The following is a 27,751-nucleotide window of genomic DNA, read 5'->3' as shown; positions in this document are numbered from 1 at the left end:
TTTGATCAATAATTGTCAAATTTTAAACTTACAAAGATAATTTCTCAAATTTAGAATGGTTTATTAATATAGTCAGAGGAAACAAAAATTATAGAATAGCATCCTCATTAGTCTAGAAAGAGGACTAAATTTGGTAATTGGTACAGTTCTGGTGCTCCGGAGACATAAAACAACATGTCGAAAAGCCCGTGGTACCAAGTACTGACGATTGTGGTCGGGCCGTTGAGGACATGTATTGCCGTTACGTAAATTGCACTGTGGGAAGAAGTAAGTTATCATTACTTTTTATTATGCTTTATAGCAGGTACATGCATACCTAGAAGAAGGAGGAGACTGTTCATTATAACCAAATTATTGCATAACTGGCAGTTAGGCTACGGGCACCGGAAATTCCCAACTGGGGTGTCTAGCCCTTTTTTTAGTTATTTCAAGTCCAAGTAAGAAAGGCTCATTCTGCAGAAATTATGTTGCACCAGATATGTGTGGTTTGGCAGCAATATTGGGGCAACGATTTCAGTGTGTGTACGTGGTGACCCATGCATTCAGTTCAGTTACATGGACATCACCAATTTGAGAGCAAATGGGCTCACATTGTTAAGGAGTGATGATGTTGTCAAGGTATTTTTATGTTACAGTATTGTTAAGATATTTTTTGCATAAAAATTTTCTGAAATTTGGTGTAATTTGGCCTGCGCTCAGTCTGTAGCACATGAATGTGTGCAGATTTGGGAACCAATGTCATGTAGCTCTACATAGGGGATGGATTTTTGCAGACAAGTAAAAAGTCAGTTCTCATTATAACAAAGTCAGGAGATGTTCAGCCCACTGTCTACATATGTTGTCATGTTAAACCCTTCCCAGGCTGTAAAGTGCTAGGATTTTAGATTGCATTTACAGTAGGCACATGTTGAATAGTCCTAAATTATGATAAGCTTCCCTTAGTGGTTCTATTTACAGCCCTGTCTGGTGTGAACTGTCTAAAGGGTGTGGTTTTAAAGTGTAGATTGCTGTACTTATGGATGAGTGTGGTAAATGGGAATAGCTTTCAAATAGCTTTGCACACCATGTTTACCCCACATGTGCAGAAAGTATATTCTTGTAGAATGCAAAGGCATTCCTTTCCACATGCCCAGTAACAGACAATCAGACTTATTTCAAGTTTTGTGACAGGCTGTCATAGATGTTGAATCAGACAATCAGACAATAATATTTTTGTCCAAACCCTTGGATGTGTGGATTTGTGCAAACAGAGCCCACACTAAACAGTGCTTGATGTGTGAACCCTGGCCCCTTTCATCTGATTGTGCAATGCTAAAAGCTGGAATTGGTGATAAAACTTTAATGTGCTGCAATGCTGGACACATTTGTCCTGCCCTGTGATGGCAGATGACCTTTAGTGGGGGTGCTGCCACCCCTTTTGGGACATATCTGTCAAGGGCAAATAGGAGCCCTTAAAGCAACTCCCTCATGGTTGGGTGGATTGGAAGCCAGGCCCTCTAATCAATGAGCCATCAGGATGGACAGGAATGGCACTAGGAGATGTTCATTGGGAAACTAGCAAATTGCAGTGGAAAGATAACAAAGTATATGTTGAGCACCACAACTTATAAAAGACCATGATATATGGCTTCTTCTACTTTATTTCTATTTTGAGCATGGTGCCCTTTAAAGCAGGCTTTCAAGTGTGTGTTCATGTCTGTGTCTGCGTGTTATGTGCACTTGTATTCCAAGGAAACATGTACTTATGCACACATGTAAAGCATACAATGTGGGTTTCATTTTTCTAAAAACAAATTGTTCATTGCTTATCTAAATAACATTTCAGGCAATATTGATGTGCAAGCTGTGTCCTCACCTCAGCTGTGTCCTCACCTCAGCTGTGTCCTCACCTTGACTCGGAAATCCCCCAGGATCGATATGGAGATATTTGTCTTCGGATACAACGAAGAACCCTCCAACAAAAGCTGCAAAGAAAAAGCGGAAACCAAAGAAACACTATGCTGAGGTTTTACAAGGTATGACCTCATGCAGCCATCATGGTGGCTCTAGCACTGGCACACGACTTAAAACAGTGGCATGATGCAGCTTAACATCGTGAGTTCATCACTACATGAGCAGAGAAGTGAACACATCGTGAGTTCATCACTACATGAGCAGAGAAGTGAACACATCGTGAGTTCATCACTACATGAGCAGAGAAGTGAACACATCGTGAGTTCATCACTACATGAGCAGAGAAGTGAACATTGGACACATTTAACATTTGGCAGGTACTTGCGTTTTGTCAACTTAAGCAGGCGTTTTACCGTCCGTTACATACAGATGCTGTTGACTAGTCCCTTTGACCAGTCCTGATTGGTAATTATAATAACGGCACAATCGACGACTATACGGGCTCTGTTTCCGCTCGCAGTGGGCGCCAATTCGGCCAGCCTCGTGCAGAGGCGCGTGGCCAAGCTGGACCCGGCGCTGTGGCCGGGCGTGCGCGCCGGCCCGGCCAGCGCCGAGCCGGCCCAGCCGCCGGTGCCGCCCGACGCTAGGCTGACCGAGGCCGACGAGGCGGCCGGCGAGGCGCTCTCGGACGCCCTGTGCGTCTCGCCGCTGGGCTGCTTCGAGCCGGCTGTGGGCGAGGAGGCCGAGGAGGCGGACGAGGACGCGGCGGCTCTGGAGCTCAGCCGCAAACTGCAGCGCAAGTGCGTATGCTCATCGGCCCGGCCCGGCCGCTGTGGGAACGGTTTTGGCCCCGTGTAGAACCCCGATTATAATGTGATATTTGGTGCTCCTCGATACATGGAATTCGGATGACGCGTTTTAGCATCATAAGAAGATAGATTTAACCCGTGTATGGCACAAGCCAGTCCGTAAATTACGTTTCATTAGTTAAGTTTGAGCTGGTTTAAACTTATGGGCCTATGTATCCATCTCTGCTCGGCGCAGTTGTAACGAAATTGGTGATAGGCCTCTTCAGGTTTTCAGTGTGATCCGTGCTATAATTTTTAGAAGTCGAGTCGCCGGCCACAATTTTCCTCCGCGTGCTTCATGTGGTATGAAAACATGTGCCGTAGGTCACCGCCAAATGAGAATGTGGTTTCGGAAACGTATTTTTACCAGTAGTGTGGGCGATCTCCGTGTATTTTGCGTGCAGCAATGTATCGGTAGCTTCGATAGCGTCCATGACAAGGACGACGTTGTCACGGATTTACTTCAGAAGCTTGATAAGTCAAAATAGATTGTCGCAAGCCGTGTGTTCTTAGCAAGGAGCAAGATACCGTGAGGGTAACTCTAGAGTTCATTAGAAAATCTCGAGAAATCTAGAAAATCTAGAAAAAAAATTGGCAAAAAGAAAGATGAGCTGTTATGCATCCGAGAAAAATGGCATTTTTTGTTACCATTGAACAACACGTACGCTCGTTCATTTATAAATATCAACCTTGAAGTTGGCACTTTCCTTTATCTCACCGCTTCCGCTGTATCCCGATCCTGTTTTCCAACTTATCACGCTGGATTTGTCTTGTTTCCATTGTATCGGCCTCCCAGTGGAACACTGTCCGTCCCGCAGGAAGGAACGCGCCGGTCAGCCGCGCCCGGGGGCTCGACAGAAGGTGGCTGCCGCCAAGCTGTTGGAGATGCAGAAGGCCGGCAAGCAGGCCAGCTTCCTCTCCAGCCTGCACTGCTACCTGGAAGTTTGTGTAAGGAAATGGCCGGCGTAGAACAGTAAAGCTGGATAACAGTGATGGAAATAACTAGTGTGGAAAAAACATTAATTTTGGAAAGCCCTATATCAACATGTGCCTTCTGCCTGTGACGCCTGTGTGGCCGGTTGGGCAGGTGAACAGCGGCCTGGTGAACAGGGCCTACAACACGCTGCTGTACTACCGCAACCTCAGCCGCAACTTCCACCGCACCACGGACGTGCGGGACGTGCGGCTCCACAACACGCTGCTGGCTGGCTTCGCCAAGAAGGTGGGCCACGCTCGGGGCGCGGTCTCCTGGGAAGTTTGTGCTGTGAAAAGGGGGCCGAAATCTGCTGTGGGCGGTATTTTCTGCAGGGGTGATGCTTTTTATTACCCCCCACACGTAGAATGGTCCGTGTCCCACTGGCATGGCCCGTTTTTTGTGAAATTTTTAGGCATGGAAGCTAATTTTCCGTACGTACGAGTCGCAGCCGCGACGTGTCGTGTATGATTTAGTACTTAACCAGTTTGCGTGATGCACCCCAGACGAACATACGTCGGCAGAGCTTCCGGTCAAAGGCTGGAACCGTCCTGCGTCGAACAGTGTTGAGATTACCTGGGGGCATATGGGTGGTGTATTCAAGCACGGATGTCGATCGTGTCACACTTTTGATCTGCTCTGGTTGTCGATATATCGTAGTAACCATGACCGTGTCACAAATTGGCGTGCCTGTGTGTCAGGTCAGGTCAGGGTGTTCTGAGCCTTTCTCTGTAACGACACGTCATGCTAGAGCACGCGAAAGTGCACCCAATCGTCCACGCTTCTGCTTTTCCATTCGCACCCCAATGGGCCCTGTACACAACGGAAGCAGTGTGGTGAGAGGTTGTCGAAGCATCGGCTAGCGGTGCTCTCGCGGCGACACACTGACCTCCGCGTGGCGCACGACGTCCTGCGCCAGGTCAGGGGAACATCGCGACACCGGTGTGACTCCGTGGCGTGATCGCTGGGTGATGGCCTCCCCGTTTGGGGCGCGCTGTGCTGGTGATGGCGGCCGCTGGTGCTGAACGCGGTGTCTGCGGCGGCGGCGGAGACGTTGCTGACTGGTACGGACTCCTTGCCATCCGCCGCCCTGCAGGGCCAGCTGGACCGCGTCTCGGACGTGCTGAAGGTGATGCGGGACGACCTGGTGGCGCCAGACGCCGAGAGCTACGCGCTGGTGTTCCAGTGCCTGGGCCGGCAGCCGAAGACGACGGAGAACGTCCGGTTTGCCCGCGGTCTGCTTCAGGAGATGGACGAGGCGGTACGCACTGTAGTCAGGCCTTGCCGTCGCGCTCTCGCCGAATGACGGCTCGTGGCACAGGAGTCGACCGTGATGAAATCGCAGCTGTATGTCACTGCATGCATTAGAGATGGAGCGGTAATAGGATGTTGGTGTTGTGGTAATGGAATATGTATATTGAAATAATTTGTCTTGAGCGTTCGGATTTCCCCGAAGTGGTTATTTTTTGTTTTAGTGAATTTGTATTTGTCAGCGTATATTACTAGGCCACACTTTCTGTGTGAGTTCTCAAAGACACGTGGTTCCATTAACTGGGGCGGTGGTATTATCCGCACAATACGGACTGCCGCCTCCGTTATTATGTCGGTCGGCCCACGCCACGCCAGGCCTGTGATCGGCCTGTGTGTGAGCTCAGAAGGTGCTGTAACGTTTCGCGATATTCAAGGGGGAGAAATGGGTCCGATATCTGAATGGTCAGCGTCCACATGCATATTTATTATCAGGACCTCGTAATCTGCTGAGTTGAAATAATTGAGGTCTGTGTGTAATTGGTGATTGTCGTGTTGTGGTTTGATGCCGTCTCACGGAAGCGTGAGTTTGAGTGTGCGTGTGGGTGGGTGTGGGTGCACACGTGCGCGCAGGCAACGGGACACGACCGGACAGGGACGGCGCTCCTGCTCGTCTGCGCCGCTGACCGCTGTTGAGTCTGCTTTTGAGTCTGCTGGTTGAGTCGATGTGTTGGTGCACCTCTGGTCGACCCCCCCCCCCCCCCCCCCCCAATCTGACGGCATGTGGGACCAGCGCACCCTCTGCCGGCTGACGCGCGCCCGTGTGTGGTACAGAGTGTCTGTCCGATGGACCCCCCGATCTGACGGCATGTGGGGCCAGCGCACCCTCCGCCAGCTGACGCGCGCCCGCGCGCGGCACAGAGTGTCTGTCCGATGGACCCCCCGATCTGACGGCATGTGGGGCCAGCGCTCCCTCTGCCAGCTGACGCGCGCCCGTGTGTGGTACAGAGTGTCTGTCCGATGGACCCCCCGATCTGACGGCATGTGGGGCCAGCGCACCCTCCGCCAGCTGACGCGCGCCCGTGCGCGGCACAGAGTGTCTGTCCGATGGACCCCCCGATCTGACGGCATGTGGGACCAGCGCACCCTCTGCCAGCTGACGCGCGCCCGTGTGTGGTACAGAGTGTCTGTCCGATGGACCCCCCGATCTGACGGCATGTGGGGCCAGCGCACCCTCCGCCAGCTGACGCGCGCCCGTGCGCGGCACAGAGTGTCTGTCCGATGGACCCCCCAATCTGACGGCATGTGGGACCAGCGCACCCTCTGCCGGCTGACGCGCGCCCGTGTGTGGTACAGAGTGTCTGTCCGATGGACCCCCCGATCTGACGGCATGTGGGGCCAGCGTACCCTCCGCCAGCTGACGCGCGCCCGTGCGCGGCACAGGGTGTCCGCCTGAGGGACGCCAACGGTCTGTCGCTGGGTGGAACCAACCGCGCGCTCGCCCTCAAAGCGCTGAGCTGGGCCGACCAGGGCCGGGCCCGCGCCTGGCCCACCACCCCCGTCCACTACGACTGCTCGCTGCTGACCCACCTCAACGCTGACCTGGACACGCATCAGGTATGGACGCGGGACACGTGCTGCGCGCCGAGCGCGGCTCTGGCCAGCGGTGGTGGAATGCTTTTGCGAGGTCGCGTCGGTCGGGTTTTGGACGCGGGACACGTGCTGCGCGCCGAGCGCGGCTCTGGCCAGCGGTGGTGGAATGCTTTTGCGAGGTCGCGTCGGTCGGGTTTTGGACGCGGGACACGTGCTGCGCGCCGAGCGTGGCTCTGGCCAGCGGTGGCGGAATGTTTTTGCGAGGTCGCGTCGGTCGGGTTTTGGACGCGGGACACGTGCTGCGCGCCGAGCGTGGATCTGGCCAGCGGTGGCGGAATGTTTTTGCGAGGTCGCGTCGGTCGGGTTTTGGACGCGGGACACGTGCTGCGCGCCGAGCCAGGCTCTGGCCATTGGTGGCGGAATGTTTTTGCGTGGTCGCGTCGGTCGGGTTTTGGACGCGGGACACGTGCTGCGCGCCGAGCGTGGCTCTGGCCAGCGGTGGTGGAATGTTTTTGCGTGGTCGCGTCGGTCGGGTTTCGGACGCGGGACACGTGCTGCGCGCCGAGCGCGGCTCTGGCCATTGGTGGCGGAATGTTTTTGCGAGGTCGCGTCGGTCGGGTTTTCCCTCCCCCATACGTTTTTCGTAGAGCATATATCCTAAACCCCGTAGGAGATATGCATTTCGGAGAAGAATATAGTGCTGTACGCTGCCTGGGACTGCACAGAATTGCGAAGGCAATTTACCGCACTAACAATTGTTTTTGCACGTGGTGGCCACGGCCCCGGTTGCCCAATGCCCAGTCACATGCCTGAATGACCACAGCTAGTAAAAACACGCAACGTGTGTGCCAGCACATGGTCCGCGGTGGGCCGGCGAGGGGGTTCAGCATACCGCACCGCTGACAGCGGCGAAGCCATAATGACTGACGCTTTAGGTATGGGGGCGAACGCATTTCGAAATGCTCGAAACTGATCCGACCGTGTTATCCTCTTTCTTGCTTCATCCTTCATCCTCGCGACGCCCACGCGGGCTGCATGCGCCAGCCACGAGGGGACCGAGAGGGCCCCTGGAGGGGAGGCCGACCGGGCGCTCGGTGCATACCCCGCAGAGGGTCCCTGCGCGTGCTAAGGCTCGGTGTTTGGCCCCCCTCAGGTGCATGTCCTGTCCTGCCTCACCGTTATACATTCTCGTTTATCCCATACCCCTGAAATGATCATTGTTGGTGGAAAGGGCTTGAATCCAACTAGCAAAATACACAGAACTATTGGGTGGATGTTGCCCTCCGTGAATCAGTCTTCACGCTAGTGTTCACGCATCCGTCTCACCTGAATTGGGTGTTTCCGTGTGGAATTCAAGATCGATTTCGAACGCGCGACGTTGGTCGCTTTCCCATCGATCGCTGTTGTCGCTGTGATTGCGAGAGCGTTGCGATAGCTCGTGATGTGTTGGCGTTGTTATGGGTCCGCGAGCGGGGAGATTGCGTAACGATTTGTAGACGGTACTTGGGCGAACGCTGCACCGGTGATTACATGCTGTTATTTGGCCGGGTGCCTAGGCCTGATATGAATCCTGCAAAACGCCCCAAACTCGCCGAATCACCAGCTGTTGCACGAGTGCTCGCCCGTAGCTGCACGCATTGGCTCGCACCCTTGCCAGTACGATTATCCCTCCTTTTCCCAGTCAAAGTACGCCGCTTTGGTTTCGCTGTAAACCCCCTGCCCGGATAGGGGCCCGCTTTCCTGCAGCCATTCGACGAGTGTTGCCCAGTTACGAATTTTGCGTTCCTGTGATGAACCAGTGGGCACGTTTACACGTACCACGTATTGCTCGTCACACTGCTCGGAGGGGCACAAAAACTTAACAATCGTTGGTTGTACCATTTTGAAACATCATTACCATGCCGTACCTTACTACAGTACGCCGCAATCGCTTTACCGCCCCGCACCATACCACACCTTACCATATCTTGCGTAACACGCGTGGCATCATCGGACCCTCGCCGCAGCTGCTGCAGGGCGGCACACCGAGAGCGACGTGGTCATTCAGCACTGATGTGTACAAAGCAGAGATGTGATAGCCCGAAAATGTCATGCCATCCCTTTTTTTAAAAGCCATTTGTGGACCGAAGCGGCTACCGTATATTTCTGTCGTTATTTCTGTCATGGACTGATCTGAGGAGAATTGACATGATCAGACTTGCCAGTGAGTGCGACTGGTGCTGTGTGGGGAACCAGACCTGCCCTGCCCTGCCCTGCCCTGCCCTGCTCTGACCTGACCTGACCTGACCTGACCTGACCTGACCGGGCAGGTGGAGTCGCCGGCTCTGGGTGTGAAGCTGGAGCGGCCGTACAGCGAGCTGGCTCGAGAGCAGATCAGCAACGAGCTGGCCGGCACGGTCACCGTGGCGAGCGTGTACCGCCCGAGCGATGAGCCGCTGCCCCGCTCCAGGGAGCACAGTGTGAGTCAGCGCCGTCACCGGTCGTCCGCAGTAACCCCTCTCAAGGGATCACAGTGTGAGTCAGCGCCACCACCGGTCGCTGGCATCAACCCCTCTAGGGAACACAGTGTGAGTCAGCGCCACCACCGGTCGCTCGCAGTAACCCCTCTCTAGGGAACACAGTGTGAGTCAAAACCGCCACCGGTCGCCCGCAGTAACCCCTCTTTAGGGAACACAGTGTGAGTCAGCGCCGCCGCCGGTCGCCCGCAGTAACCCCTCTCTAGGGAACACAGTGTGAGTCAGCGCCGCCACCGGTCGCCCGCAGTAACCCCTCTCCAGGGAGCACAGTGTGAATCAGCGCCGCTACCGGTCGCCCGCAGCAACGAAACATGCAAGCTCCTCAGCAGAGAAGAAGCGGCTCAAGAAGAGGAATGTATACTTGCATGAAGAGCTTTAAATGTGAAAGCGTTGATCTCTTTAACATGTTAAAATAGACGGTGAAGTCCATTGCGTCCTTCATGTACGTGAACGGTTGGGTACTGGTATATTTATGTGTTGGATGACTTGCATGAGGTGGCAGCATGACAAAGTTCTGTCGTCTGTTACCAAATGTTTGATGTCGTCCCCAAAGAACGTCCGCAGGTCCGGACATTGGTGTGTCACTGTCACTCGCTTGCTGACATCAGTCGCTGCCGTCTCTTCAGAGCGTTGGCGTGTCTTTGGAGGGGCCAGCCGGTGCACACCGTCGCCCGCAGGCTGACAGTCGGTGTGTTCCCTCAGAACGCGTACATGTCCCGTCTGGAGGCCGACTGGGAGAAGAGCCTGACGGCCGGCTTCCACCGCAACCTGGGACCCGTACGCCAGCAGTACCACAGCAACCAGATGAGCCGCTGCATCAGCCTCTACCCCTACCTCACCGGCATGGAGGTGCGCGAGTACGTGCGCCTGATGATGACGGAGATCCAGGGTCACCTGTCCAACTCGGCCCAGCAGCTGCTGGGCAGGAGCTCGCTGCATCGTCGGCTCGGCGAACTCGCCATGAAGCGGTCAGTACGCGGCCGGCTGCAGGGCGGCCGCGCCAGCTCTCGTGACAGGACCTGTGTGTGGTGGCGGAGCTCTCGTGACAGGACCTGTGTGCGGTGGTAGAGCTCTCGTGACAGGACCTGTGTGTGGTGGTGGAGCTCTCGTGACAGGACCTGTGTGTGGTGGTGGAGCTCTCGTGACAGGACCTGTGTGCGGTGGTAGAGCTCTCGTGACAGGACCTGTGTGTGGTGGCGGAGCTCTCGTGACAGGACCTGTGTGCGTTGGTGAAGCTCTCGTGACAGGACCTGTGTGCGGTGGTGGAGCTCTCGTGACAGGACCTGTGTGTGGTGCTAGACAGATCCACCAGGGAGGGGGGGGGGGGCTTGACCTCCTTCCGGGGAAGCACGGAAGGTGACCTCCGGTAGTTAAGTTTCTATGGTGAGATGAACGTCTGTGGGTGAGGAAGCGTCCAGGTGATGACCGCTAGCCTCGGCGTGCCCTGAGCATTCACGTGACGGGGCGGGTCACCCGCCGCGAGGTGCGCATGCGCATTACGCGCGCGGTGCGAACCGCATTACAGGTATTCAGTGCAAGATAGATTCGTGTTGGATGTTTTGCCCCGGCAAAAAGCCCGAGAAAATACTCCAACGAATTTGATGGCCCCACTTGGGCGAGAATGCGTTGTAAACGCCTTCGGTGGCATGAGCTCCGCTCTGCGTGAGGCGGGGCACTGGTTCTCCAACGTTTGCGAAATTTGTCGCTGCACCTATGGTGCTGTTTGCAAAGAAGCACTATACAAAGACAAACAAGCATGCAATTCGGAGAAAAGGGGTTTGTAACATTCTGTCGTATGTTAAATAGGTCGCGGCGCAAACATTAAGCAGCGCCAAAAAAGTATCTACCCTCTTCAGACATGCTGTTGAACTCCAGGCATGAGGATGCTTAGTTTCCATGCATTATTATGCGTTTGCTCGATCTGCGAAGTATTTGTTTGACTTTGCAGCTTGATCCACTCTGGGTGCTGTTGATTGTGTGTGTTTGCGGGGTGCTCGGAGACGGCGGTGTGCTCCATTGTGTGAGTTGCCGTATGACATTGCAGTATTTTGAATTGTTTGTTGCAACTGTATAATGCATTCTAATCAGTCGCTCGAAATGGTTATTAATATGTGCGCCGGGACATACGACGCCATTGGATGGGATCGGCTGGCAGGTACCAGAGCCACGTGAAGCAGAGCTCGGGTCTGGTGGACCGTCTGATGGAGGTGTACGGTGTGTACCTGGACTGGTACGGTCGGGCCGATGCCCCGGGCTACACGCCTCGACAGCGCTGGAGCCGCGTGGTGGCCGAGCACCGCTCAACCACAGACCTGGTGAGAGGACAGAGGCAGGAACCTGGTGAGAGGGCAGTGGCAGGGACTTGGCGAGAGGGCAGTGGCAGGGACCTGGCGAGAGGGGAGGAACAGGGACCTGGTGGGAGGGCAGGGGCAGGGACCTGGTGAGAGGGCAGTGGCAGGGACTTGGCGAGAGGGCAGTGGCAGGGACCTGGCGAGAGGGGAGGAACAGGGACCTGGTGGGAGGGCAGGGGCAGGGACCTGGCGAGAGGGCAGTGGCAGGGACCTGGCGATAGGCCAGAGACCTGGCGAAAGAGCAGGGGTAGAGGGGGCTGGTGAGAGGGCAGGGACAAGAACCTGGCGAGAGGGCAGTGGCAGGGACCTGGTGAGAGGGCAGGGACAGGGACCTGGTGAGAGGGCAGGGACAGGGACCTGGCGAGAGGGCAGAGACCTGGCGAAAGAGCAGGGGTAGAGGGGGGCTGGTGAGAGGGCAGGGACAAGAACCTGGCGAGAGGGCAGTGGCAGGGACCTGGTGAGAGGGCAGTGGCAGGGACCTGGTGAGAGGGCAGGGACAGGGACCTGGTGAGAGGGCAGGGACAGGGACCTGGCGGGAGGACAGGAACGAAGACCTGATGAGGGGGCAGGGGTAGAGGGGCTGGCGAGAGGGCAGGGACAGGGACCTGGCGAGAGGACAGGGGTAGAGGGGGCTGTTGATAGGTCTGTGCTGGCGTGTGTTTGTCGGCCGGCTGATGCGATCTTTGGCTCTCGCGTTTCGTCAGGAGTACCGCGACAGAGGCTGGTCGCCCGTTATCATCAGCAGCATCGGACAGTTCCTCTACAAGCTGATCCTGCACGACGTGAAGATTGACCCCAGCATCACCAAGCTTGCCCGTCTTACCGAGTACGTGGGAACATAACTGACATAATCAGACATGGCCTGGCCTGACCTGACCTGGCCAGGTTCGGTACAATGTGCGTGCGTGCGTGCGTGCGTGTGTTGTGTGTGTGTGTGTTGTGTGTGTGTGTGTTGTGTGTGTGTGTGTGCGTGCGTGCGTGCGTGCGTGCGTGCGTGCGTGCGTGCGTGCGTGCGTGCGTGCGTGCGTGCGTGCGTGCGTGCGTGTGTGTGTGTGCGCGTCGAAAATGGGGCGCGTTCTTCGTCCAACCAAAGTGTAATTGCATTGGCATCCTGAGATTGGCTTTGCTCCTCATAAAACCTCAACATTTTTATATTTAATGTGGCGATCGGTGCTTACATACTTCACGTAAGTTCCCAACGGTACCATTTTCCAATCAAGCAGCCCATAAAACCTTCATTGATGTGAACTCATGTTATTCAGAGTTTCTATTCTGCCACGTCATTGCTTATTTGTGTTATTAGACCCAATGTCGCCATTTTGATGAGGATGCCGGACCCTGGACTCGTCAGCTGTCTGGTGATCTATAGTGCTGAGCGTCAGCCACACTATTGATGCCGGACTTAACCGTGATGCCGCCATTGCCTCGTGTCATGCCTAGCCAGTGCGAAGAGCCAGTGTGCCGCGCTGTGTGGCTCGTCCAGCCAGTGTGCCGCGCTGTGTCGCCCGTTCGGCAGTGTGCCGCGCTGTGTCATCTGTTGGGCAGTGTGCCGGGCTATGTTGCCTGTTCGGCCGGTGTGCCGCGTTGTGTCACCTGTGTCGCCGCGATTACACTTCTGGGACTACGTCACTCGTCTCCTGTGAGATTGGTGGTGCATGAATATTGATCCGTTATGTTCGCTGATTTCGGTCCCTCTGTGGCATTGACTGCTGTTTCTTGTCATCGCCGCTTCTTCCACGCATCATCACAGATAACGTTGTGCTAACCCTTCCTGCCAGCTGCGAATATGGCGATTGGGCTCTTTCTCTGGCCAGGTGGCCTCTAACGGTATGGCTCCACCAGACCGCTTACCAGACAGCCCTCGAGAGCATGTCCCGCCCGGTAGACAGCGTCGGACAGCGTTTCGCCGCGGGGAAAACTCTCTGACATGGCGCCTCCGCCCGGCAGGCACCCGATCCCGGCGTTCTACACGGTGTTCCGCCAGGACGGCGCCCGTCACCGGGAGGTGGTGAAGCCGCACCCGGCGCTGGCGCGCTTGTACCGGGCCACGCGCCGCCACCAGATCACGTTCGACACGAACCTGGTGCCGATGGTGTCGCCGCCGCTGCCCTGGGTGTCGGCGCGCTCCGGCGGCTACCTCATGTCCTCGTCGCCGCTGATGCGCATCAGGTGAGGCGGTGAGCCCGCCGCACGGGGAGCTGCTCTGCTGCGGAGAGCGGTGCTGGGCTCGTGCGGTGTGCGCTCGGGCCGCTCCTGTCCCGCCAGCAGCCGTCACCATCGTGTTGGCGGACGTGGTGGCAACACAATGCATACCATTTTTGGAGGCAGTAAACATTTTTTAGAACATTTACGCTGATTGAGCTAGGCAAAGCCACAGAGAGTGTGGGTTAGATTTGACCATTGTTTGTGTCGTGGCCCAGGCGGCACTGTGACGTTGACGCGGGGCTGGACGGCACTGCGGCCAGCTCGCGCTGCCGATACCGCACTGACAGCCGTCTGCTGCGGCCGCCAGGGCGTCTGGCCAGGCGAGCTCGCAGCTGAAGCGGCTGGAGGAGACGCCCACCCAGCAGCTGTATCCGGTGCTGGACTCGCTGAACCAGCTGGGAGCCGTCCCCTGGATCATCAACCAGCAGGCGAGGCTGCTGACCTGGAGAGGCTACCCAGCTGTGTCTCAGAGCTGGCTTTGAGAGGCTACCCCATTGTGTCTCAGAGCTGTACTTGGAGAGGTTATCCCACCGTGTCTCAGAGCTGGCTTTGGAAAGGCTACCGCATTGTGTCTCAGAGCTGGACTTGGAGAGGTTATCCCATTGCGTCTCAGGGCTAGACATGGAGAGGCCACTCCGCTGTGTCTCAGAGCTGGTCCGTGCGCCGCCGGTGTCCCTCTGACCTAGAGCGGACCCAGAATGCCGCGTTGGGGGTCGTCTCCGGGTTGGGAGGGAGAAAAACCGAAAAATCGTCCTTAGTGCCAAAGGTGGCAAAAAACCAAGATTTGGCTTTTTGCGCCCTTTGACCTCCAGGAGCGTTCGAAATGAACTTCCCGTCGCAAAATTTGTTAAGATTTTCAGCAAGGTGAGCCCAGCAATGTGTCATTTTTACCCAAGTTAGGCCATCTTGCAGGGGGGGGGGGGGGGGATGGCCCAGTTGGCCCCGTTGTATCCGCTCATGCCTGCATCTGTGCGCTCGCCGCCCGGCGTATGCTGCCGAGCGGGCGCTTAGTGTTTGCCGGGTGCTGACTGCCGCCAGGTACTGGACGTCGTGCTGCACTTATTCAACAACAACGGCTGTGCCGAGCTGGACATCCCGGCGCCGGTGACGCAGCTGCCGCCGCTGCCTACGCTGGACAGCACCATGACGCCCGCCGAGAAGCACCAGGGTAGGAGTGTGTGCGGCCCGGGGCCGGCGCCGGGCCGTCGAGCCCCGGCCGACGCTGGCGGGCCGTCACGCGGCTGGCGGCGAACCCTGCGCGCCTCCGGACGCTGCTGGCCACTCGGGCCGCGCGGCCAGCACAGTCGGGTGTACGCGCTTCTCGTCTGAACACTTCTGGCGTGGGGGATCAGTGGTCTAGGCATTGCCATTATTACACACAGCTTTCGGTCGTATGACACCAACGCAGTCGGCGCGCTCCGAAACCCAAATTATCGCCGTCATCGTCATCATCATCATCATCAGGATTGTTTCCATCACGGACATTCTCTGTCATTGAATGCCACGCTGGCGCCTTGCACCACGTGGCGCGCCCAGCTGATGTACCGGCCGAGCTGCGGATTAGCCCGTACCTCACTGTGGGGCTTCCTGTCGATGGCCCGACAACGGGCTGTTCATTTCATTTCACGTCTCGCCAAATCTGATTTTTCCAATTTATGCGGCCGCCAGCTCCGAGGAACACCAAGAACACCAAGAAGAAAACTAACACGAAACGAACAGCATGCACCGTCGTGGATCTTCCTGGAAATCCAATGAACGGATTCTTCAGGGCTGATGAATGCCACTATACGTGCCGTCAGTCACGCACCGAAATGTTGGATCCTCATTTGGTCAATTGATTTAGCTTTCGGACGTGACCCCGGAGTTGGCGTCATGGAGTTGACGTCAGCAAAGTCAGAAATCATCGGATCACCGGACATGTTCCCTCCATTTCCCACCTCTCGCATGGTTTCACGACGCCTTCCTGCCATGCGTTGTTGTACCGCTGGAATGCGGTTACGAAGAGGGCTAGCCGCTCTTAGGGCGTGTGCTAAAGCGAAAACAGTGCAGAATTGTAGCCCCGCAAAATGGCAATGGCTAGCGAAAAGGAAGTTTGACAAACCAACAGGATCTGATCCTATAATCTTCCACGTCTGTTAATAAATGGGTACTTGTCCGTGCCCTAACGCGCTTGAAGCTTTCTTGACCACGTCAAGTCATCTAGTTTGTCTTGAAAGTGGCCAACAGGTGTGTGCATGCGTGGCTGGAAGAAGCGTCTGTTCCCTATGACGTACGCCGAGCTTTTGACCTGTGACCTCCATTTGACCTGCTGCGCCCCGACAGTGAAGCAGCAGCGGGCTCAGATGAGTCGCCGAAAAGCAGAGCAGTTCAGCCTCTGGTGCGACGCGCTCTACAAACTCAGTCTGGCCAATCACGTGAGTGACGACACACCTGGCTCGTGATCACGCCCACCGCGACAGCGTCCACCCCCGGACAGGGTCACGCGTAGCTACTCGTGTGTGTTTGTCGGGACGCTGCCGAAGTACTCCCGCTTAGGCTCCGCCCACGTTAGCCCTACCAAACAACTGCCGTGCGTGCGTAGGTGTATTGCGGCACTGGGCGCATTCGTCTCGAACGCAGTATGAGCATATACCGCGACAGCCCCATGTTACAACGCGATCAAAGCGTGCTGAAATGGTGCTTGAAGCAATACCCATGCGCTTGTGTTGCGTGCATGACTACTGCACTAAACGGACTGTCCGTCGCTCAAACGTGCTCCGACGGTGTGCTGTCCTGCCACGTGACTGCCAGCCGGTCAGCGTTTGCTGACCTGCCCGCGCCTGCGGCAGTTTCGCGAGCGCGTGCTGTGGCTGCCACACACGGTGGACTTCCGCGGGCGCGCCTACCCCTGCCCGCCCCACCTCAGCCACCTGGGCTCCGACCTGTCGCGCTCGCTGCTCAAGTTCGCCCGGGGCAAGCCGCTCGGTCAGAAGGGACTCGACTGGCTCAAGGTCAGCACGTGGTGGGGCTGGGGGCTGGGTGTCTGCTGCTGGTCGGAAGGGGCTCGACTGGCTCAAGGTCAGCACGTGATGGGGCTGGGGGCTGGGTGTCTGCTGCTGGTCGGAAGGGGCTCGACTGGCTCAAGGTCAGCACGTGATGGGGCTGGGGGCTGGGTGTCTGCTGCTGGTCGGAAAGGGCTCGACTGGCTCAAGGTCAGCACGTGATGGGGCTGGGGGCTGGGTGTCTGCTGCTGCTGGTCGGAAGGGGCTCGACTGGCTCAAGGTCAGTACGTGGTGGGGGTGGGTGTATGCTGCTGCTGGTCGGAAGGGGCTCGACTGGCTCAAGGTCAGCACGTGGTGGGGCTGGGGGCTGGGTGTCTGCTGCTGCTGGTCAGAGGGGACTCGACTGGCTCAAGGTCAGCACGTGGCGGGGCTGGGGGCTGGGTGTCTGCTGCCGCTGATCAGAAGGGACTCGATTGGCTCAAGGTCAGCACGCGGTGGGGGGTGGGTGTATGCTGCTGCTGGTCGGAAGGGACTCGACTGGTTCAAGATCAGCAGGTGGCGGGGGTGGGTGTCTGCTGCTGATCAGAAGGGACTCGACTGGCTCAAGGTCAGCACGTGGTGGGGGTGGGTGTATGCTGCTGCTGGTCAGAGGGGACTCGACTGGCTCAAGGTCAGCACGTGGTGGGGCTGGGGGCTGGGTGTCTGCTGCTGCTGATCAGAAGGGACTCGATTGACTTAAGGTCAGCACGTGGCGGGGGTGGGTGTCTGCTGCTGCTGGTCAGAAGGGACTCGACTGGCTCAAGGTTAGTACGTGGTGGGGGGGGGGGGGGCTGGGTGTCTGCTGCTGCTGCTGGTCGGAAGGGGCTTGACTGGCTCAAGGTCAGTACGTGGTGGGGCTGGGGGCCGGGTGTTTGCTGCTGCTGATCAGAAGGGACTCGATTGACTCAAGGTCAGCACGTGGCGGGGGTGGGTGTATGCTGCTGCTGGTCAGAGGGGACTCGACTGGCTCAAGGTCAGCACGTGGTGGGGCTGGGGGCTGGGTGTCTGCTGCTGGTCAGAAGGGACTCGACTGGCTCAAGGTCAGCAGGTGGGGGGGGGGGGGGGGGGGTCTGCTGCTGCTGGTCAGAAGAGACTCGACCGGCTCAAGGTCAACACGTGGTGGGGCTGGGTGTCTGCTGCCCCGGTCAGATGTACGGTGTGACTGTTGTAGTGAAGTCCTGTGGGGCATGCCGTCCTGGAAGCATACATGTGTCTGAAGTCACCGAAAATCCTAGAATCCTTAAAACATTGCATTCTATGGTCTTCTGAAGTTATTTTTGGGATTCGGTCATATGTCTGCCTGGCAGCATGCCATTCTTAATCAGGAATTCCTCAAGCATGATAAAACAGAGATGATAGCATAAGCTGTTATAATGAAGCTAAAAATTATTGGAAGTTGTTAGGCGGTATTCTCAATGACGGGAAATAGTGCAAAGGTGGGTAGAAATGGATCTGAGGACGAAACAATATCGCGGTCTCGAAGCAACATCGCGATGTTAATAAGCACCTCCGCCAACAGTGCGTCGCCTATCAAGTGATTTTGTTGTCAGTCGATTTGCTCTGGATCCTGTTAATTTGCTCCGCTCCATTTGCATTCGGTAATAATCTGATACGCATATAACAACACCAAATGTTTCCAAACTACGTGATTGTTTGACTGAAAGGTACTTCGAATGCGGTTCTTGTCCAAAACATACGTCAAGCCCGATCCCCAGTTCTGCATCGTCAGAGAAGCCACATCCACCTCGTCGCCGGGGCTTACAGCGCCAGTAAACCTCGCGGTCCGGTCTCGTAGCCGCCGTGTCTCTTGGCGGGCACCGTGTCGACGTTCGCGTGTTTCTCAGGTGCACCTGATAAACCTGACGGGCGTGAAGAAGCGAGAGCCGACGTCGGAGCGGCTGCGCTACTGCGACGAGGTTCTGGACGACGTTCTGGACTCGGCCGACCGGCCGCTGACGGTGAGGGGCGCTCTGGAGGGCGCCGGTCGCTGACGGTGAGGGGCGCTCTGGAGGGCGCCGGTCGCCGGCCGGTGGCACGGAAACGTGCTGCCAGCTCGGACATCGGGTGTTGTTCGAACTGCACATCGCTGTGGTGTGGTGCCCTCCGTGCGAAGAGCTTGCGGCTGGTGACCCGAGTCAGCCCGTCTGACCGCCCCACCCGCCCTGCCAAGGGTCGGCAGCGTGAGAGCCCACGTCTCCGACTTTGTCGACGAGGCCTTGCAATAACAACTTTCCGACGAGAGCTTTGTCTTGTCCGTGTGTTGGTCCTCGACCCGTGTGTCCTCTGCCCTGTCCGTGTGTTGGTCCTCGTTCCGTGAAGCGTCTATCCTCAATCCTGTCCGTGTGTTGGTCCTCGTTCCGTGAAGCGTCTATCCTCAATCCTGTCCGTGTGTTGGTCCTCGTTCCGTGAAGCGTCTATCCTCAATCCTGTCCGTGTGTTGGTCCTCGTTCCGTGAAGCGTCTATCCTCAATCCTGTCCGTGTGTTGGTCCTCGTTCCGTGAAGCGTCTATCCTCAATCTTGTCCGTGTGTTGGTCCTCGTTCCGTGAAGCGTCTATCCTCAATCCTGTCTGTGTGTTGGTCCTCGGTCCGTGACGTCTGTCCTCTTCCCTGTCTGTGTGTTGGTCCTCGGTCCGTGACGCCTGTCCTCTGCCCTGTCCGTGTGTCGGTCCTCGGTCCGTGACGCCTGTCCTCTGCCCTGCCCGTGTGTCGGTCCTCGGTCCGTGACGCATCTGTCCCCGGCACGCCAGGGCCGAGGCTGGTGGCGGCGCTCGGAGGAGCCGTGGCAGACGCTGGCCTCCTGTCAGGAGCTGGCCGCCGCGCTGCGCTCGGCCGAGCCGACCGCCTTCGTCAGCCACCTGCCCGTCCACCAGGACGGCTCCTGTAACGGGCTGCAGCACTACGCGGCACTGGGCCGCGACACGGCCGGCGCTGCCAGCGTCAACCTGGCGCCGGCCGACCGGCCGCAGGACGTCTACAGCGGCGTGGCCGTGCTGGTGAGGCGCCCGCACGCCGCGCAGGCAGAATGTACCGACCGCACAGCCGAACCCGAGGGCGGCACGGCGTAGTGGAGATCCCACACAGTTCAGGGCTGGGGCAGTGTTCACTGCGACGACGCAGTGGTCCTGCCTCGCGCAGGATCCCATGACGACCAGCGAGGTGTGCTGGTCGCCCGGAGGACCGTGAGTGAGCAATGTTTCGCCGCGAGATGCCAGGCGTAAACCATGCCAAAGGCTCGCTTCCATGGAAAGCAACAACTCGGCGAGAGCGGCTGAAATAGTTCACTTTTGCTGTGGCGTGTGCTGTCACCTATAATCAGCAGAACTCTACGGTAGGGTGACATGGAGTGCGCTTTACATCCAGCCATCCTTGCTGGGCCAAGCATTACTGAATCAGGCGACAGCTCCCCACAGAGGGGGACGAGATTGTGAGTTCGGGCTTCTTTTGCTGGCAGTTATTGACCCACAGTATATCAACCAGCAGGTACCGGTTAAATGACGTTATCAAGAGAACATTGGTTAGGTGGTCAATATTTTAGTTTCACACTGTGCCCCCAATCACGAGCGAAAGGTAAAGCCGTGTTAAACTCACATCCTGTTCCCTTTTGATCATGCTCACCTCGTGAAATTAAATATTGACAATATAACCAATGTTTGCTTGATTACGTTTGACCAGTGCTTCCCGGAATTGATAAATGTCAGCATAAGAACTCTGAACCCATAATGCTAAAAAAACAGGGGCTCAAAACCTTTCTTGCTGATATGAAGTGGGACGGTGTCGGTGTGTCCCCAGCGACGCCGGCCGGTCTGTGTCGCGGCCGCCTCTGCCTCCTGCGGGGGCGTCGTCGGTGTGTCCCCAGCGGCGCCGGCCGGTCCGTGTCGCGGCCGCCTCCGCCTCCGGCTGGGGCGGTGTCGGTGTGTCCCCAGCGGCGCCGGCCGGCCCGCGCCGCGGCCGCCTCCGCCTCAGGCCTGGGCAGTGCCGGCGGTGACGGCGCGCGGGGTCGCCAGGTGGAGCAGCAGCGCCAGAAGGACGCCAGCGAGGGCCTGCCGATCGCCGCCGCGCTCGACGGCTTCGTGCGCCGCAAGGTCGTCAAGCAGACGGTCATGACCACCGTGTACGGCGTCACACGCTACGGCGCTCGCCTGCAGATCGCCAAACAGCTCAACAGTGAGTCGCCGTCGCCGGCGCCGGCGGAGCGGCTCAGGCAGAGCTGTACTGCGCTGCTGCACCGCTGCTGGCAGTCATGACCAAGATGGACAATAAATGGCCCTGCAGTCATAGCGCCCGAAGGCCCAATAACTAACTAGCGACGGGCTGGGCTGGGCTGGGCTGGACCGAAGATGGGATCAGATAAAATAGGCTGTAAACCCGTATGGAACAGGAATGCACCACTGCAAATGTACAGGGACAGGCCGGGCACACTTTCCTGAGCGTGCATGTGAGTCACATAATCATATCTCCGACAAGACGCTTGGCCACGTACTTCAAACGCGGATGCATCGCTTGCCCAAGGAGTCATTGCTGTACACCTGCCTTCGCTAACGTGTCCCAAACTTCGTTCTATTCAATCATACTATGCTCTATTGGAGCGCTTTGAGTGGGGTTGAAACATGTGTGCATGTATTCGGTGTTACTCTGGCGTTGGTGGCGCTGCCATAGGCGCGATGGTTTGTCTGTGCGTCAGCTATCTAAGTGCATGGGTGGACTCGGCGCTGTCCGGCCGCCTCTGACTGACGCTCCCTCGGCCGTCTCTGACTGACGCCCCTCCGACCGTCTCTGACTGACGCTCCTCCGGCCGCCTCTGACTGACGCTCCTCCGGCCGCCTCTGACTGACGTTCCCTCGGCCGCCCCTAACTGACGCTCCCCGGCCGCCTCTGACTGACGTTCCCCCGGCCGCCCCTAACTGACGCTCCCCGGCCGCCTCTGACTGACGCTCTCCCGGCCGCCCCCAACTGACGCTCCTCCGGCCGCCTCTGACTGACGCTCCCCTGGCCGCCCCTAACTGACGCTCCCCGGCCGCCTCTGACTGACGCTCCTCCGGCCGTCTCTGAGCCTCTGACTGACGCTCCTCCGGCCGCCTCTGACTGACGCTCCTCCGGCCGCCTCTGACTGACGCTCCTCCGGCCGCCTCTGAGCCTCCGACTGACGCTCCTCCGGCCACCTCTGAGCCTCTGACCGACGCTCGCCCTGCCGCCTCCGACTGACGCTCCTCCGGCCGCCTCTGAGCCTCTGACTGATGCTCCTCCGGCCGCCTCTGACTGACGCTCGTCCGGCCGCCTCTGACTGACGTTCCCCCGGCCGCCTCTGACTGACGCTCCCCCGGCCGTCTCTGGCTGACGCTCCTCCGGCCGCCTCTGAGCCTCTGACTGACGCTCCTCCGGCCGCCTCTGACTGACGTTCCCCCGGCCGCCTCTGACTGACGCTCCTCCGGCCGCCTCTGACTGACGCTCCCCCGGCCGCCTCTGACTGACGCTCTTCCGGCCGTCTCTGACTGACGTTCCCCCGGCCGCCTCTGACTGACGCTCCCCGGCCGTCTCTGACTGACGCTCCTCCGGCCGTCTCTGAGCCTCTGACTGCCGCTCCTCCGGCCGCCTCTGACTGACGCTCCCCCGGCCGTCTCTGACTGACGCTCCCCCGGCCGTCTCTGACTGACGCTCCTCCGGCCGCCTCTGACTGACGCTCTCCCGGCCGCCTCTGACTGACGCTCCTCCGGCCGCCTCTGACAGACGCTCCCCCGGCCGTCTCTGACTGACGCTCCCCCCGGCCGCAGATATCCCGGACTTCCCGAAAGAGCACGTGTGGCAGGGCTCCCTCTACCTGGTGACGCGCACGTTCCTAAGCCTGCAGCAGATGTTCACTGCCGCCAAGGAGATCCAGGTAAGAGTGCCAACGAGTTCAAGGAGAGTACAGAGATCCCCGAGAGAAATGGGAGCCGTCGGGAGAGGTCGGGTAGGGCCCTGTTCAGGGAGCTAACTCACACGGGCTTGGTCACTCGGAACGTTCCGTTGGTTCGAAGTATGAGTACTGCGACCTATGACACGAAGGCAGCCTCAGCCTAAATTTGAATCGACAACCACTGCTAGCCCGCCCGCCCGCCACTGACCGTGGGCCCCGCGACCCGTTGACGTCCCTAATTGGCTGTGACGTGAGGCGGGGGTGGCTCTAACGGCGTCACCCACTCGCCCGGGGCGGGGGCGTTTGGTGCTCAAAATGTTATGCGTGATCGCTTGATGCTTCATGGAAGAAGCATCATGCGTCGTGCGTTGTGATGTGTATGACTTTGTGGATGTTCCGTATGCTTTGCTTCAGCCTCGAGCTCCCTCGCAGCGTGGCGACCAAGCGGGGTGCCGTTCGGCGGATGTTGTCGGGTGGGATGAGCCCCCCCCAGGCTGTGTGTGGGATGGGACGAGCCCCCCCCCCCCCAGACTGTGTGTCGGATGGGACGAGCCCCCCAGGCTGTGTGTGGGATGGGACGAGCCCCCCCCCCCCCCCCCCCCCAGACTGTGTGTCGGATTTGACGAGCCCCCCAGGCCGTGGCACCGATGAGTGGACGTCCAGGACCTGTTGAGCGGCGCACCCGAGTCGCCTCGGGTGGGTCGGCTGTGACGGCGTGCCGCCGGCTATGTGGCACACACGACACGCGCCTGAGCGGCCCCCGTCGCGGCAGGACTGGTTCACCGAGTGCGCGCGCGTCGTGTCGTCGGTGCGCGGCGAGTCGGTGGAGTGGGTGACGCCGCTCGGCCTGCCCGTCGTCCAGCCCTACTTCCGGCAAAACAACAAGCCGGCCAGCCGGCCGCTCGGCGACACGGGTCGCATGAGCTCGCCCCACTTCTACCACGAGGCCTACGAGTGAGTAACCCCCCCCCCCCCCCCCGGGGCATACCAGGTCGGGGCATACCAGGAAGTGGCTGAATTCAGGTCGCGTCAGACCATTGCCGTGGGTTACTTTTAGCTGCTGAATGCGGGACCAAAACGTGTCTCCATGCGGCTTACGCCTGTTAAGCGTTCCAGCCCGGTTCTCCCCGGTTGTTGTCTTTCCTGCCTAACCGTGTTACTCCGTAGCATGGGGGTCATACTTTTACGTGATCTTAGAGCACTGACTTTCAAGTCCACGCTTCTTACGTCGACTTATGACACCTATTTGCACCTTGTAGTACCGTAGCTTGCCGCCCGCGGCTTCCATGTGGGTGTGGTTCCTTTTTGCCTAATATTGTCAGCCACCTGACAGTGAGACCTCTTGCCGTAACAGGCCACCACAGCCGAATGACCGGGTCGAATTTGAGGCGAAAACGCTCTTGAGATTGGCAAGCTTGCTTTCGAGCAAGTGCAGGTGCCATAAGTCGCGTATAAAAACTTTTGGACGGATTTGACCTAGTATGACCTGTGATGGCCTGGATCCAAAACCCAGGCATAATAAAACCCGACATCACTGACGTCAAAGTCGATATTGATAAAATGATTAAGTCTGTCAATTGTCAACAGGTGAAATGCTTTGTCGACCTAGCGAGAAACCCAACTATAACCTTCATAATGACCTTGATGAATGAATGAATGAATGACCCAACTGTGACCTTCATAAATGGGTCGTGGGTCGCGACCTATCCGGGCAAATGCTGGGAACTGTCAGTGCGGTCAAAAACGTCGGCGTTAGCCACTAGAAAAAGATAGATTGAATGGCTGCCAAGTTATTCCAGGAAAAGTTCAGGAGCCTGCCAGGTCCCCTCTTGTCGGGCGACGGTCAGGATGCCTCCATGGACGACGTCGGGGATGGCCGGAGGTGGCCGGAGGACATCGCACCAACGCACTCAGCGCGGTCGACAGTCTATCGACCGTCGCAGTGTCACCGGTGTCGACAGTCAACCATACTGTATCTGTGCCGACAGCCGGCCAAACGCCATGAAGCAGCGGAACGCTTTCCCTCCCAACTTCATCCACTCGCTGGACTCGTCACACATGATGCTGACCTCGCTGCACTGCCAGCATGCTGACATCACCTTCGTGTCCGTCCACGACTGCTACTGGACCCACGCCGCCTCCGTCGACGCCATGAACAAGGTGCCAGTCGAGAATGGCTGCGTTGGCTTAAATCAGCGCTCGGCTGTTGGTCGCAGAAATGGATTAAAATGCGAGCTTTCGGAATCATTCTCGTCTCATTAGTTGAACTGATAAATGTGAGCCATATAGCTGCTTGCGGATTTGTAGGCGACGTACAACGACATTATCTGTTACTTGGTTACACTGCTATTGAGATTCATCTGCAGTAAGCAGGTATTGTATTGCTGTTTTCAGTTCCGCGGTAACCGGTACTTTTTCTTTGCATGTTGGGCTTGCAGCGGAGCCAAAGATGGAGGTCGAGAAAACTTAAATCAGAAGAGTAAGAGGCCCTTTCAACTTCAGTTTTTAGATCAATGAGACGCTTCCGGAAGTGGGCTGACAACCGCTGTTTTACAACTCACGCTGTGTGGTACTGCTCCATCCTGTGGGAACCGTTCTTCCGTCTCGTGTCATTCAGTATTCTTCCCAGTGGGGTCCAAAACTTTTTAAGGGCGCATAAAATGTCTCGCGTGGTATTGTTCTCTATTGTTAGTCACACTTCAGGAACGTCCGATAATGCCTGACTTTCCCCGGGCAATACATGCAGTCACTGGATTAGAATGCAACGGTTTCTCGACGACGTATGAGGCCGTTTGCTTCCCCAGACAATGATGTTCTTGCTGTTGACGCATCCGCTGAGGTGAAAGTGGACTTGCCTGAGAACCAGACGTGGTTTAAGAACTCTGGGGTCCTCTGATATCTTCCGTAAAGAACAGTTTCATATGGTGGCACGCTTCTTGTTAATCTCTACAAGTGGTTTGTATAATTATATGTGGTGCGAGTGTAACTTCACATCCGTAAAAAAGCAGTGGTGATAATATTGCGGATACGAGTTCGCGGTTTTCTTCTTAACGTGTTGAATTTTCCACGTATTTACGTCACGTGGAGTTAATTATTCGATAGTTCTGGGATGCTCTTACTTTTGGGACACTGGATGGCGCGCGTGTGCGATGTGTGAGTGTCATCCTCCAGCTGCGCTCCATTCGGTCTGTAGACCCGTCCGTTCCTATCAGCAGCGGAAAAGATGACGCTGCGCAAAGTCTCTACTATATCCATCCTGTTCCGTCCGGTGCTGTCCCGTCCCGTGCTGTTCCGTCCCGCTCCGTTCCGTAATGTGCCGTTCCGTTACGTGCCGTGCCGTGCCGTGCCGTGCCGTGCCGTGCCGTGCCGTGCCGTGCCGTGCCGTGCCGTGCCGTGCCGTGCCGTGCCGTGCCCTGCCGCGCCGTTCCATGCCATGTCATGCCGTGCCGTACCGTGCCGTGCCGTGCCGTGCCGTGCCGTGCCGTGCCGTGCCCTGCCGCGCCGTTCCATGCCATGTCATGCCGTGCCGTGGCGACCTTTCCTGTCCCATGTCGTCCCGTCCCGTCGTGACCTCATCTAACCTAACTTGACCTAACCTAAGGAACTTCTGCACCATGGCCCAGAAACTGTCCCTCTGTCCGTCCTTCTTTGTTCTCTTCCTTACTTTCTTTCCTCCTTTCTTAATTCCTTTCTTGCTGGCACTCTTGAACAATAACGTCAAAGATAAAAGAACCAACCTAAAACACGCCCTCCTTTTGCCGTGCCTGCCTGAGTGATTGGCGTCTGCCACTGTTTGGCGTGGGTGACAGATGTAACCCTGTGACTTGTCCGGACAGCTGGCGCGACCTCGTGACTCGTCCGGACAGCTGGCGTGACCTGTGACTCGCCGTTCCTGCCATATGACCCTGTAACTCGTCCGGCCAGCTGGTGTGACCCTGTGACTCGATCCGCTAGCTGGCGTGACCTGTGATTTATCCGGCCAGCTGGTGTGACCTTGCGACTCGTCCGGCCAGCTGGCGTGACCTTGTGACTCGTCCAGCCAGCTATCGTGACCTGTGCCTGTCCGGCCAGCTGGCGTGACCCGTGACTCTTCCGGCCAGCTGGCGTGACCTGTGACTCTTCCGGCCAGCTGGCGTGACCTGTGCCTCGCTCGGGCCCGCAGGTGTGCCGGGAGCAGTTTGTGGCGCTGCACAGCCGGCCGCTTCTGCAGGAGCTGGCCGAGGGCCTGCTGGGCCGGTTCGGCTACCCGTCGGATGGCCGGCTGCCGGAGCCGGCCTCGCACAGCCGCCTCAACAGCGTACTGGCGGCCGTGCCCGAGCAGGGCGACTTCGACCTGCGCCGAGTGCTCGAGTCGGTCTACTTCTTCAGCTGAGCCGCGTCGGCCGCGTCGCCGGCCGCCGTGCACCTCGGCTGAGCCTTGACGCTTGTCGCGCTGCCCGCGACTGGGCTGTGCCTGTAGTCATGGTTGTGTGTGAGCTGAGAGTCATGGTGGGAGCTGTCCGAGCGTGTTGGGCGTGGTCCGTTGATCCGGCATGTTGCTGCATAATCCACTGTGTTCACTGGTGACGAGACGCCGCGTTGTGTCGTGGAACAACTTAGCTGTGTCGGCAGCTGCGTGAGCATTTACAGATTGGTGGAGCTGAGACGCGGTGCTAGTTCGAAATCGGACGTCTTATTTGAGGCAATCGGGGAACCTGTCATGGTAGGTCCTCGCAGGCATGATGGCTGAGCGATCAGCTCCCTCCGCTCAAACCTGGCAGGTCAGGCCTGGTAGGTGTCCGGCGTACTTGATATTGACCGCGTGTCCGGCGGTCTGAAGGGAAGCGACACATCTGTTCGCGCGCCGTCTCTGGATTGCCGGTGGCTGTGAGGGTCATAGCACCCAGGGGTCTGGGTGCAGCAGAGGTTCCAGCCCGCGTCACATGAAAGTCGAGGGCTCCAACGACTTGGCCGTTATGTCCCCTGGATGCCCAGCTGTGTCTGTGTCTGTTGCGAACGTGTCTGTTGCGATTGTAAACTGGAGTGCATTGGTTGCGTTTTACGTTTTGTAATTTGCCATGTGCGAGGCAGAACAAACATGCCAGTCCAGTAACAGCGTAGCGATCATGGATATGATGAGGTGCGGCGTGGTCTGCAGTCAAGATATGCGTTTCAGCTCGAGCACTTCGAGCTCTTTTTCTGGGCATCATCCCTGCCGAGGCGTGAGATGC

The 27,751-nt window shown here is 57.7% G+C and overlaps 1 protein-coding gene and 1 long non-coding RNA gene across 2 annotated transcripts; both read left to right on the top strand.

The window, feature by feature from the left end:
- The first annotated feature begins 207 nt into the window (after positions 1-207).
- On the top strand, positions 208-2,547 carry LOC119106302 (uncharacterized). Its single transcript, XR_005095117.1, has 3 exons — positions 208-267; positions 1,911-2,015; positions 2,414-2,547. It is a non-coding gene; the product is annotated as an uncharacterized LOC119106302 (long non-coding RNA).
- A 31-nt stretch (positions 2,548-2,578) lies between these two features.
- Positions 2,579-27,751, top strand: LOC119106301 (DNA-directed RNA polymerase, mitochondrial). Its single transcript, XM_037229917.1, has 21 exons — positions 2,579-2,693; positions 3,560-3,689; positions 3,829-3,963; positions 4,811-4,975; positions 6,406-6,579; positions 8,865-9,014; positions 9,774-10,039; positions 11,227-11,386; positions 12,127-12,248; positions 13,370-13,591; positions 13,935-14,055; positions 14,666-14,795; positions 15,950-16,041; positions 16,456-16,617; positions 18,492-18,605; positions 19,396-19,641; positions 20,653-20,812; positions 22,417-22,523; positions 23,314-23,495; positions 24,530-24,701; positions 26,704-27,751. Exons 2-21 carry the CDS (start codon positions 3,627-3,629, stop codon positions 26,911-26,913), a joined length of 3,153 nt encoding a protein of 1,050 aa, XP_037085812.1. The 5' UTR covers positions 2,579-2,693; positions 3,560-3,626; the 3' UTR covers positions 26,914-27,751.

This window comes from Pollicipes pollicipes, unplaced genomic scaffold (genome assembly GCF_011947565.3).
Source record: "Pollicipes pollicipes isolate AB1234 unplaced genomic scaffold, Ppol_2.1 Scaffold_6138;HRSCAF=7277_pilon_pilon_pilon, whole genome shotgun sequence".
Taxonomy (NCBI): Eukaryota; Metazoa; Arthropoda; class Thecostraca; order Pollicipedomorpha; family Pollicipedidae; genus Pollicipes; species Pollicipes pollicipes.
This window is presented reverse-complemented; position numbering and strand designations above follow the sequence as displayed.

What these genes read in the sequence shown, in the direction of transcription:
- LOC119106301 (XM_037229917.1), top strand. Translation starts at nt 3,627, where the DNA reads ATGCAGAAGGCCGGCAAGCAGGCCAGCTTCCTCTCCAGCCTGCACTGC. An exon ending in ACAGCGGCGTGGCCGTGCTG is followed by an intron (nt 19,642 to 20,652) that starts GTGAGGCGCCCG and finishes CGGGGTCGCCAG; the next exon opens with GTGGAGCAGCAGCGCCAGAA. An exon ending in CTGCCGCCAAGGAGATCCAG is followed by an intron (nt 22,524 to 23,313) that starts GTAAGAGTGCCA and finishes CCGTCGCGGCAG; the next exon opens with GACTGGTTCACCGAGTGCGC.